We start from the raw sequence: 13,109 nt of genomic DNA on the forward strand, positions 1-13,109 counted from the left end.
GGCAACCGAGGAAACCATTTTGTAGTGTTCAGTTGTAAAAGAGGACGCTTCGAAATGTGTGAGAAAAATAAAATTTAGTCGAGACCACATTCACAATGTAGTACATGTAAAGTGTATTTGTGCTGCAATGAGAAAAAGAACTGTTTCCTACAATTTCGTGAGGTATGACTAAATATGTGATATGTATATACTGTCAAAGATGTACAGCTAAGTTACTACGTATTGTGAAGTTGCTCTAGAATAAATTCATGCGAAATTTAAAAAAAAAAAATTCAGGAATATCATATTTCTGTTATTTAATTTTCTAATGTAAAAATATTTAATATTTATGTGGAATAAAGTACATGTTATAAAAATTGGAGCATTTGTCTGCGCATGTTGTGATTCTGTCCATGGAGTCTGACGGTACTTCTGAGTACCAGGAGAGAAAAAAGTTGTGAAAAATAAAATAAAATTTTACAAAAAATCCTACCGTCATTTGAGGCCACAATAGCATAAATTCTGCAAAGAAAATGTTAAAAAGTAAATTTCTTCCTATGTCAGGAAACAAAGGGTTATATTAAATTTTTCTGTAGTACTGTTAATCAGTAAGACTTCATAATAGCAGATTCCAGTAGAAGATGTAATTCTAGTCAGTACGTACACCCCCAGCTGCGAGTTAACAGGTTTAGAAACGCATTTTGTCTGCTGCGCTGAGCGAGCGAGCGAGTTCAGGACTACCTTCGTGACGTACGCGCCGCGGCGTGTCTTCCTCGTGGGCCTCGGCTGTTCTCGACGGCGAGTGTTCATCAGTGACAAGGCTATCGTTAGGACCGCAGCAGGGAAATGAGATAGGACCGCTGCTGCTCTGTATAGGCCTATACATAAATGATTTTGTGGACAGGATGGGCAACAAAAAATCTGCGGTTGTTTGCTAATGATGGTGTGGTGTACAGTAAGATGTCGAAGTTGAAAGACTGTAGGAGGTTAAAGATGAATTAAACAAAGTTTCTAGTTGGTGTGGTGAATTTCATCTAGCTTTAAATGTAGAAAAACGTATGTTATTGCGGATGACTAGGAAAAACAAACCTGTAATATTCGGATACAGCTTTTGGTGTCTCCTAGTTGACACAGTCAGCTCCTTTAAATATCTTGGCGTAGACGTTGGAAAGCGATGTGAAATGGAATGAGCACGTGATGACTGTAATAATGAAGATCGACTTCGGTTTGTCGGACTGTAGTAATGAAAGTCGACTTCGGTTTGTCGGAAGAATGTTCGGAAAGTGTGGTTCATCACTAAAGGAGACCGCATATAAGACGCTGGTTTGACCTATTCTTGAATACTGCTCGAGTGTTTGGGAACCGTACCAGGTCGGGTTAAAGGAAGACATCGAAGCAATTCAGAAGTGGGTTGCTAGATTTGTTACCGGTAGGTTCCAGCAACACGTAAGCGTAACGGAGATGGTTTCCAAGAGGGAAGGCGACGTTCTTTTGGAGGAACACTTTTGAGAAAATTTAGTGAACCGGCATTTGAAACCGACTGCCGAACGATTCTGCAGGCGCCAACATACGCTGCGCGTAAGGACAACGAATATACGAGGGTAATCCCAAAAGTAAGGTCTCCTATTTTTTTTATAAGTACAGAATTCTGTGTGGCAGTTGGTCACACTGTTACGAAGAGTGCTTCACGCGCTGTGTGTGAAGATGCGCACGCCGCGCTGAGGCGCTCAGTCTTGGCTTGGCAGCCGTTGAGAATGGAGCTCCCGGTGGATGTTACCGCCAAGTGCGAATTGCACGCAGTTATTCGGTTTTTGAACGCAAAGGGCATTGCGCCGATTGAAATCCATCGCCAATTGACGGAAGTGTATGGTGAGTCGTGCATGAATGTCAAAAATGTTCGTAAGTGGCGTAGAGGGTTTGCAGCTTGTCGGACCGAAATTCACGACGAACAAAGGAGGGGGAGACCGTCAATTTCTGAGGAGACAGTGTTGAAGGTTGAGCAAAGCATGCATGAAGATCGGCGGATCACCCTGGCTGATCTCTGCACGTTGGTTCCTGAGGTTTCCCGAAGCACCGCTCACAGAATTTTAACGGAAACATTGAACTACCGGAAGGTGTGCGCAAGATGGCTGCTACGCATGATGACTGAGGACCACATGCGCCAACGAGTTGATACTTCCCGCACATTTCTTCACCGCCTTGCAGCCGAACGGGACAACTTTCTGGATTCAATTGTTACGGGTGACGAAACTGGGCATCTCAGTTTACACCTGACACCGAGCAACAATCACACCAAAGCCGCGGAAATTCAAACAAACGCAGTCTGCCGGTAAAGTCATGACAACCGTTTTTTGGGATCGGAAAGGAGTATCGTTGGTCGATTTTATGCCCACTGGGACCACAATTAACGCTGACAGGTACTGTTAGACTCTGAAAAAACTCAAACTGGCAATTCAGAACCGGAGAAGAGGAATGTTGAGCAAGGGCGTACACATTCTCCATGACAACACTCGCCCACACATCGCTCGGCAAACCGTTGCTCTCCTGCAACTGTTTCAGTGGAACATAATCACCCACCCACCCTATAGTCCTGACTTGGCGCCCAGTGACAATCTCTTGTTCCCTAAGTTAAAAGAACATTTGGTCTGAAAGGGATTCAGCTCCGACGACGAGGTGAAAGAAGAGGTTCATAACTTTCTCAACAGCATGGAGGCGAGATGGTATGACATGGACATACAAAAACTGCCGCAGTGCCTACAAAAATGCATCGGCAGAAATGGTGATTATGTCGAAAAGTAGCTAAATGTTCAAGCTGTAAACTGATGTAAACCACTGTAGAAATAACCTGGTCTATGTACTTATAAAAAGTAGGAGACCTTACTTTTGGTATTACATTAATAAGATAGGAGATATTAGGCATACAGACAGTCGTTCTTCTCTAGCTCTATTTTCTAGTGAAACAGGAAACAAAATGACTTGCAGTGGTACGGAGTACCCTCGGCCACGGGCTGCACAGTGGCTTGCGGCATATGGCAGGGGTAATCTCAGGAACTTCTGTAGTGATTTAGATACGGTTTTGAGTGGTAGATTGTTGCACGAGAATATAATTTATGATTGTTTCGTGGAAATTGGCTGAACTATGTTGAATCAAAAGTCCACCGCCGTGTGTTTCTGTCGGAATGTGAAGGCTAACCTCAGGAACTAATCTAGAGATTTTGATACGCTTTACATTAATAGATTGACTGACTCACAAGGAAGTTTTGTGTGTCCTCTTCAGATCAGAAAATATTGAAAGTTCAAGAGAGCTACTATTGTATTAATTACTTTGTGGTAATACAAGGCAACAATGAACGATTCTAAAAAAAATTGAAACGATAGTAATTTTTTTTGGGTCGTATCATACGTAATACCTCAGGACTTAAGCAGGACAATATTATAAATACAACTTAGCAGCTACATGTTGCTTTATTAAGAAAAAGGCAGTCATATACATCACATATATTGCTGTAGACTTCAACAGAGATTAAAATAAATACTTGTTATCGAAACTTTCAACAACTGTAAGTACAGAAATGAAAACAGTAAACAAAATTACCACAGTAAAATCTTGTAAATGTTGTTGTTTTTCTTGATACTAGCACATGGATCAGTATTAAGTTAACATTACTTGTCCTAGTACAACTTTAGTTTTTGTGGAACATGTTAAAGCAATTCCAGTCAATAGTGAAGCACAGGAACACTTTGCACTTGTCCCTCTGTGATACGATAAGGCCTGTGCAGCTTCCTGTCCGACATTTTGACGTGTTCTTCTTAACATGGAAGTCAAGCATGGGAATCAAGCTACGTGCTTCCACTGCGTCCCGAGGTCCAATGCACAAACGTTTAAAGCTTACAAATCTATTATAGTAGTAACTTATAGTTATCTCTTAACTGAGGAATGACTGTAGAGCTTTAATCAATTACTAAAGCATGTGAAGACACTTGTAATTAGAAAAGATATGTCTTTTCGCTTATTTCGGCGAAACATTCTGTGTAGTTGCAGAATTCAAAGCTTTCAGTCGGTGCTGACACCTCCTGGCGCTCAGCAAAAGGACGGACAAGTGATTGTGGAGAGGACAGAGTTGCTCTCTACCAAAACTGTGGTTCGGTAGTTTTGGTACAGCACATAGATGACGTAGTAAATGGTAAGATTACCGATAGTATTGGTAGAACTCGTATGGAAAGAAACATAAATGAACGTGTAAGTGAGAAACTGGAAGCCGACGACTTCTCTTTTTTTTTGTGCTTTGCGCATAATTAGAACGTACATGATTCAGCCTTACTCCACTGCATATTTTATATCCTTACAGAATATAAACATATTTTTATGAGTAATAAAAATTAAGATAATGCAGTACCTGTGTTTGTTTAGAACGATGAAATGTTCCTTCGGACATGCACGCTTGTTCGAAGGGAAGGGACATCACATTATACATCGTAGCAACACAGGCACGGCAATATCGTATTTATCCGCCGATACCAGGCAGCGACTTCCAATTACAATATCCTTTCCTGTACGGGAATTACAGTAAGTGCACGAGCGCAGGTTGTGACGCATGAACGAGGACATATAAAAGTTTGGGTCTGGCGGGGAGTCGTTCGCGGAGAGCCAGAACAGTTAAGGCGACCGCTGTCGTCAAGTGCAAAATCCGGTTCGAGTCTCGGTTCGCACAAATGTTCATTGTCATCATTCTATTATGCAGCTAATGAATCTCTGTATTAGCAGCTGCAGGCAACGGCCTTGCCGCAGTGGATACACCGGTTCCCGTGAGATCACCGCAGTTAAGCGCTGTCGGGCGTGGCTGGCACTAGGATGGGTGACCATCCACGCCACCATCCGCTGTTGTCATTTTTCGGGGTGCACTCAGCCTCATGATGTCAATTGAGGAGCTACTCGACCGAATAGTAGCGACTCCGGTCAAAGAAAACCATCACAACGACTGGGAGAGCGGTGTGCTGACCACATGCCCCTCCTATCCACATCCTCCACTGAGGATGACACGGCGGTCGGCTGGTCCCCATGGGCCACTTGTGGCCTGAAGACGGAGTGCTTTTAGCAGCTGTGAATACATTTCACTTATAATAAAAATTATTTGATCACTTAACTTCTATGCTTTTACGAAACCAAAGAGATCCAAATACAGTTTACACGCACAAATACAAAAATATAGACATATAGTATTGTTGTTATTTTATACTCAATAAGACTTTCTTCATCATCATCAATGGCATGAATTTCCTCTTATTGCTGATAATTGCGTAAGTTTTTTATGAATAACAGAAACATGTTTTTATATAAGTCCGATGAAGTGCTGAGGCGATGTTTGATAATTTTCGATTTTGTGTTTTCTTTACCTTTTTTAAGGAAATTGCGTTTTCTAGCGCTATATGATAAATCTGTATTATTTTCTATATTTCTGCTACAACATCCCTCTGTTTCACGTCATAAATGAACAGTTTTTGTGTAAAACGCGAATTAAACATTGACTATTTCAGTTTTGCTATAAATATTGTTCATTCTTAAATGAAAGACAGGAGGATAACTATGCAGAACAAAAATATTCCGTAGGTTACCTGGCCTTTTATATATCCTCACTCAGTTTCTAGTTTGTTAACTGTTTCTAGTTTTTATGGAAACCAAGTAAAACACTGATCGCACACGTAAAGAAAGTGATCGGTATGAGGAAACGCCCGATAGGTATGCAACACACTCGACGTGCAGGTACCGTTAACTGAACAAAGCTACTACAGTAGCCTACGCTACTTTGGTAGTCCACGGTAGCCTATGATAGTGTAACAACTCTAGGCAAGTGCGATGTGTACAGTATTTACATGGTACCACTGACCAGAAAAGGTTGGGCTGCGGGACACGCCCGAGAAAAAAAGTACAACCTGGAGGTATCATATGTGACACCTCGGGACTGAAGAGGTTAAATAATTTACTATCGCTGTGTCAGGCAAGATGTCAGGCCGTAGATACCGCTACACATGTGAATCCTGATCAGGTCGCTAATTATGTTCAACTGGTGAACAGAGGGTTGGGGTTGCGTTGTTTGTGGGAGGAGACCAGACAGCGAGGTCATCGGTCTCACCGGATTAGGGAAGGATGGGGAAGGAAGTCGGCCGTACCCTGTCAAAACAACCATCCCGGCATTTGCCTGGAGGGATTTAGGGAAATCACGGAAAACCTTAATCATGGTGGCGGGACGCGGGATTGAATCGTCGTCCTCCTTAATGCGAGTCCAGGGTGTTAGCCACTGCGCTACCTCGCTCGGTAACTGGTGAGCGGCATAGCCACTGCGCTACCTCACTCGGTAACTAGTCAACGGAGAACACATAAAAATCAAGAAATAGAAGCAGGCGAAAGGTAACACAGACGTCTGAAAACGAGGTTCACAGAAGGTGCAAAGTGCCGTTGCAGGACTGGCTACAGCAGAAACACAAAGCTGTGGGGGAATACTTGTCCACAGGAAAAATAGCTTCTGTATACAGGAAAATTAAGAAACCTGTGAAGAAAATAGAATCAGTTATATCAGTAACACAGCTTACTAGGAAATCCAGTACTAAACTAAGAAGGAAGTCTGAAACGCTGAAGGAATTTTTGGAATGGCTATACGAAAGAAACTATCTTCAAGAAGATATTAGGGAAAGGGGAGCGAAAGTATATGAATAACAGCAGGGAAATGTGATACTGCCACTACATTTGACGCAGAACTAAATGGCCAAAGTTTAAATAAGACACCTGAAGTAAACATTCACTCACAATTGTTAAGATCTTGAAAAGAAGAAAACGATGATATAATTCTTCCACATAGCGCACAAATTACCTACGGGAGACATTCAAAGTACTTTCACACATCCAGGAGAATATAATAGTCGCAATTTCGAAGAAGGCAGTTACCAAATGTCATGAAAATTCTGGAGGCATCAGTTAGTAAGTCATCGTGGCAAAATACTACCACGAACTGCTTATGCGTGCATAAGACTGATAGAAGGTGATCTTGGGGAAGATTAATTTGTGTTCCGGAGATATTACAAACATGTGAGGCAAGTATGACCACACAGTTTTTCTTAGAAGATAGTCTGAAAACCGCTGGACTTACGTTTCTGCCATTTGGAGATTTGGAGGTGTTATGAGATGTTCACTGAAAATAGTATTCTGAAGTTTTGAGCATAAAACACAACGACTGAAGTTCTGTTTACAACTTGTACAGAAAACAAACTGCGACTGAGTCTAATAACCTGGAATAGGAGCAGTAGTTGAAAAGGAAATGAGACAGAGGTTGTTCAATCTGTACACATTGCAAACCAAAGAGAATTTTCGGAAGGTGATTTAAGTGATGAGAGAAGACATAAAAAGTTGAAGGTTTACAGATGACGTAATTCTCTCAGAGACAACAAAGACTTCTGGAAGACCAGTTGAACTGAATGTGCAGCTGGGGCAGACATTGCCTGCAGGAGAAACAGCGACTGCTGAAATGAAGCTTGCAGGACACGCAACACCTTTTTTATTGAAACGTTTCACTAAATTTAGCAAGAGCATCGTCAGAAACTATGGAATTTACAGTTCAAAGTGATCAGCCAACTACTGCAAATGCCACATTTTCTGATTATGCTCTTGTTAAACTGAGCGAACTCACCCAATAAAAAAATAAGTATTAGTTATCACTTGGCTGTCCTAAGAGCTACAGAGTGGGTAGTGTCTTAAAAATTCGTTCTAAGATGAAAATCAACAAAAATATAAGAGAGTTAATGGAGTGCACTCGAATTAATTCAGTTGATGCAGCACGAATTTGATTAGGAAAACAGATACAAAAAGTGCTAGACGAGTTTTACTGTTTGGTTTGCAAAATAAGTAACGATAGCAGAAGTGAAGACGATGTAAAATGCAGGCTGTCAATATCAAGCAAAAAGTTTCCAAAGAAGAGGACTATTTTAACATGTAGTATACAAGGTGTTAGGAGTATAAGTGTAGTCTCTTTCGTTGGTGACTGAGGACAGTGTACTGAATAACATTACATCAGTATTTGGTTCATTTGCAGACTAATAATTATACTTAGTAGTATTTTTTTGGCTGATTAGTACATCTAAGTTCACGTGGCTAGGGCAAGTCATTAACGTTTATTTTCCCCTGAGTAGCAGGTCAGGTGTTGAAGTGTTTGCACAATGACACAAAGCCTTGCAGTTTATACAGACAGGTGTAGTCCACTTAGTGATGCAGTTACGACTGTGCAGGAAATATCAGGTTACAAATTATGTGATGTATTTGCGGGAAGACTGTAAAATGCAGAGATAAAGTACCAGTGATTACAGTATAGGCACTTATACCCCTAACACCTTGTATACTTGACTGTTACAAAGTCGTTCCTGAAACTATTTGATTTGTAGCGTTATAAGATACGAAACTTTGACGAGAAACAGTTCAGACAAGATGAAAATAGAAGCTCTTGAAATGAAGCAGGAAAGATGAAAGCTGTAATTTGTATGGCTATACATAAAAATACTGTTACTGTACCTAATGGGGAAGAAAATATCTTTGTCTCCTTGTTTCCATAATGGGGTCTGCTGCTATAATGTTTTTTGTTTAAGAGCCCAAAAGCTTCTTTCACACAAATTTTTCCCTCAGTTGGAGTTCGAAACCTTTTATCGCTTGGTCTATTGAAATTAAATACACCCGCAAGTATATATTGTTGTTATGCCACAGTGTCCTCTAAGCAGTAAATGTAAGACGTAGTCTTCTATTTACTCGGGAACAATAATAAACGAATTTCCATACTGTCGCCGCCACAGATTGTGTCGCCGTTGATTCAGCCTTAAACTTCTTTTACATATGAAATAATTAATAGATGTAGAAGCAAAATGTCAAACTTCTTCAATATCCTGCAAGATCAATCTGTTACACATGTAACAAATTTTGGTCAAGGCCTGACGTTAAGTGAGAGAAGCAAGTGTTTTCATAGTCCATAAGCCCATAGCTATTTGGGTTCTGGTGGAAGGGTAACAATTGTAATAAATGATGGCTGCTCATTAAAACTGTTCTAGGTTTTTCCCACTGTGGGAAAGGTGAGGCTCACTTTCCTACTTTAAGTTTGTAATTGGTTTAGTACTTCACTTCTTGTAGCCGCATGTATAGCATTTAACGGTACTGCACTGACAGTTTTCTGTATTTAAAAGCATCGGTTAATACCCATAAACTCAGAGGAAGCTTGAGTCGTACAGTTTACTGTCAACAAGGCTACTGTAAGCTGATCAAGGACTAGGTTTACTTGCCAAATGAGATATGGTCCAGTTCAGAATTTGTCCACAGTTCGCCAGTTCAAGAGCGGTACTAACCTGCAAGAAGACAAAAACAAAAGTTTAAACACAACTTACTTTATTTACCAGCATAAAAATGTAGTTTAATTTTAGTATAAATTGGTAAACATACGACTTAGTAACAGGATATTATTACCGTATGTGTAAGGTTACAATAAGAAACCCAATTAAACCAAAATCAGGAACACAGGGAGCAATTTTGATCAAACTTAGTGCGTATACGGCTTGCTATAGGGGATGGACAGTACAGACTCTAAGGAAGGGAAGAATCATATAAGGATCGTGAAAGGCTGATGGAGTCCATAAGGAAATAACGACTTAAATTCTACAGATATCTCTTTATGAGATACACGAATAACGAAGCAGATTTCTAATGTACTGGAGAACATGCCTAAAGTCTCCAATAGATGTTTGTCGGAAGCACAGAATGATCTCAAGAGTTTTGGATGGAATCTGGAAGACATCTACAATGAATCAAGGTGTCAATAAGTGACCGAAAACTTTAAGGGCTTTCTCGATCAGAAGGAGCAGAACACTGGTTGGACAGAGGTAAGAAGACAGACGTCGACAGAAAGACAGAAACGCTTTTGGACTGCAAAAATTGCTTGCAGAAGAGCCTCATATTTCCCTCACGTGGGCTCCAATGGCCCTACACAAGAGAGAAGATATATGGCTTAGTCTCTTGAAAAATGTTGTCTTGCAGGAAGTCAATTCTAGAGGCAGTGCGAACGTGTAAAGAGGGTGACATGTAAAAACAATAGACAGTGAATTATATTAGTGTCGATCCACAGTTTGCTGGGTTGTTGGTGACAATCCTCATAACATTTTACGGCTAGAAGTGGGCTTCATGGTAGAAAAAGGTGACTTGTGAAGCATAATTCTCGAACGCTTCGAGCAATTTCAACCAATAGTATGACATATATGACTATCGGGGAAAAATATACTTTGAACTGGGCAATCCTTAGATTTTCCAGGGATGTGGTTGGGGTTTAGGGTAGAAAAGGGGTGATACGTATGTTAACATCACTCCAGAGTCCTGGAGAAATTTCAGCCAAACAAAGTAATCAGTTGTGCTATTATCTAGGAAAGGTAATGGGTTAAGACACGCGCAACACGATTTGGCATAGGATGGAAGTTAGACAGAGATGACTTTTAAATATAATGTCAAACGAATGATATTCGTACGTGGGCGGGGGGTAAAGACTTAGCGAAACGCACCACCGTCTTTTAAAAAATTTTGAAAAATATGTTTTCCCTCTACATCTACACCTATACGTATATAGAAACGGCGCAAGCGACCGTATGGTGCGTGGCAGAGGATACCCTGTACTACTAATAGTCGTTTGCTTTCCTGTTCCACTCACAAACAAAGTGAGGGAAAAACGATTGTCTATATGCCTCCGTATGAGCCCTAATTTCTCGTATCTTATTTTCGTGGTCTTTACGCACTATGTACAGGGTGTTTCAAAAATGACCGGTATATTTGAAACGGCAATAAAAACTAAACGAGCAGCGATAGAAATACACCTTTTGTTGCAATATGCTTGGGACAACAGTACATTTTCAGGCAGACAAACTTTCGAAATTACAGTAGTTACAATTTTCAACAACAGATGGCGCTGCGGTCTGGGAAACTCTATAGTACGTTTTTTTCCACATATCCACCATGCGTAGCAATAATATGGCGTAGTCGCTGAATGAAATTACCCGAAACCTTTGACAACGTGTCTGGCGGAATGGCTTCACATGCAGATGAGATGTACTGCTTCAGGTGTTCAATTGTTTCTGGATTCTGGCGGTGCACCTGGTCTTTCAAGTGTCCCCACAGAAAGAAGTCACAGGGGTTCATGTCTGGCGAATAGGGAGGCCAATCCACGCCGCCTCCTGTATGTTTCGGATAGCCCAAAGCAATCACACGATCATCGAAATATTCATTCAGGAAATTAAAGACGTCGGCCGTGCGATGTGGCCGGGCACCATCTTGCATAAACCACGAGGTGTTCGCAGTGTCGTCTAAGGCAGTTTGTACCGCCACAAATTCACGAAGAATGTCCAGATAGCGTGATGTAGTAATCGTTTCGGATCTGAAAAATGGGCCAATGATTCCTTTGGAAGAAATGGCGGCCCAGACCAGTACTTTTTGAGGATGCAGGGACGATGGGACTGCAACATGGGGCTTTTCGGTTCCCCATATGCGCCAGTTCTGTTTATTGACGAAGCCGTCCAGGTAAAAATAAGCTTCGTCAGTAAACCAAATGCTGCCCACATGCATATCGCCGTCATCAATCCTGTGCACTATATCTTTAGCGAATGTCTCTCGTGCAGCAATGGTAGCGGCGCTGAGGGGTTGCCGCGTTTGAATTTTGTATGGATAGAGGTGTAAACTCTGGCGCATGAGACGATACGTGGACGTTGGCGTCATTTGGACCGCAGCTGCAACACGGCGAACGGAAACCCGAGGCCGCTGTCGGATCACCTGCTGCACTAGCTGCGCGTTGCCCTCTGTGGTTGCCGTACGCGGTCGCCCTACCTTTCCAGCACGTTCATCCGTCACGTTCCCAGTCCGTTGAAATTTTTCAAACAGATCCTTTATTGTATCGCTTTTCGGTCCTTTGGTTACATTAAACCACCGTTGAAAACTTCGTCTTGTTGCAACAACACTGTGTTCTAGGCGGTGGAATTCCAACACCAGAAAAATCCTCTGTTCTAAGGAATAAACCATGTTGTCTACAGCACACTTGCACGTTGTGAACAGCACACGCTTACAGCAGAAAGACGACGTACAGAATGGCGCACCCACAGACTGCGTTGTCTTCTATATCTTTCACATCACTTGCAGCGCCATCTGTTGTTGAAAATTGTAACTACTGTAATTTCGAAAGTTTGTCCGCCTGAAAATGTACTGTTGTCCCAAGCATATTGCAACAAACGGTGTATTTCTATCGCTGCTCGTTTAGTTTTTATTGCCGTTTCAAATATACCGGTCATTTTTGAAACACCCTGTATGTTGGCGGCAATAGAATCGTTCGATAGTCACCTTCAGACGTTGGTTCTCCAAATTTTCTCAACAGTGTTTCTCGAAAAGAATGTCGCCTTCCGTACAGGGATTCACATTTGAGTTCCTGAAGCATATCCGTAACTCTTACGTGTTGTTCTAATCTACCGGTAACAATTATAGCATCCAATCTGAATGGCTTCGATGTCTTCCTTCAATCCGACCTGGTGCGGATCACAAACACTCGAGCAGTACTCAAGAGTAGGTCGCACCAGCGTCCTATATGCGGTCTCCTTTACAGATGAACCACTCTTTCCTAAAATTCTCCCAATAAACGGAAGTCGACCATTCGCCTTCCCTACCACACTTCTCACATCCTCGTTCCACCTCATATCGCATTGCAACGTTACGCCCAGATATTTATTCGACGAGACTGTGTCAAGCAGGACGCTGGTGATACTGTATCCGAACATTACAGGTTTGATCTTCCTACTCATGCGCATCAATTTACATTTTTCCACATTTAGGGTTAGCTGTCATTCATCACGATAATTGGAAATTGTGTGTAAGTCATTTTTTAATTTCCTACAGTCACTCCACTTCGACGCCTTAGCGTACACCACGGCGACATCAGCAAACAACCGCAGATTGCAGATCACCCCGTCGGCCAAATCATTTATATACACAGAGAACAACAGTGGGCCTATCATAATTCCCTGGGACACTCCTGACGATGCTCTTGTCTCTGACGAATATTCGCCGTCGAGGACAACACACTGGG

At 41.7% G+C, this 13,109-nt stretch overlaps 1 protein-coding gene across 1 annotated transcript in view; it reads right to left on the reverse strand.

Annotated features, from left to right (window-relative positions):
- Positions 1-9,267: 9,267 nt before the first annotated feature.
- Positions 9,268-13,109, reverse strand: part of LOC126262771 (uncharacterized) — a 46,566-nt gene continuing 42,724 nt past the window's right edge. The window contains exon 4 of the mRNA XM_049959586.1: positions 9,268-9,351. Within this exon, the coding sequence (XP_049815543.1) occupies positions 9,268-9,351 (84 nt within the window). The remainder of the gene's footprint in view (positions 9,352-13,109) is intronic.

The sequence above is a fragment of the Schistocerca nitens genome, chromosome 6 (assembly GCF_023898315.1).
Source record: "Schistocerca nitens isolate TAMUIC-IGC-003100 chromosome 6, iqSchNite1.1, whole genome shotgun sequence".
Taxonomy (NCBI): domain Eukaryota; kingdom Metazoa; phylum Arthropoda; class Insecta; order Orthoptera; family Acrididae; genus Schistocerca; species Schistocerca nitens.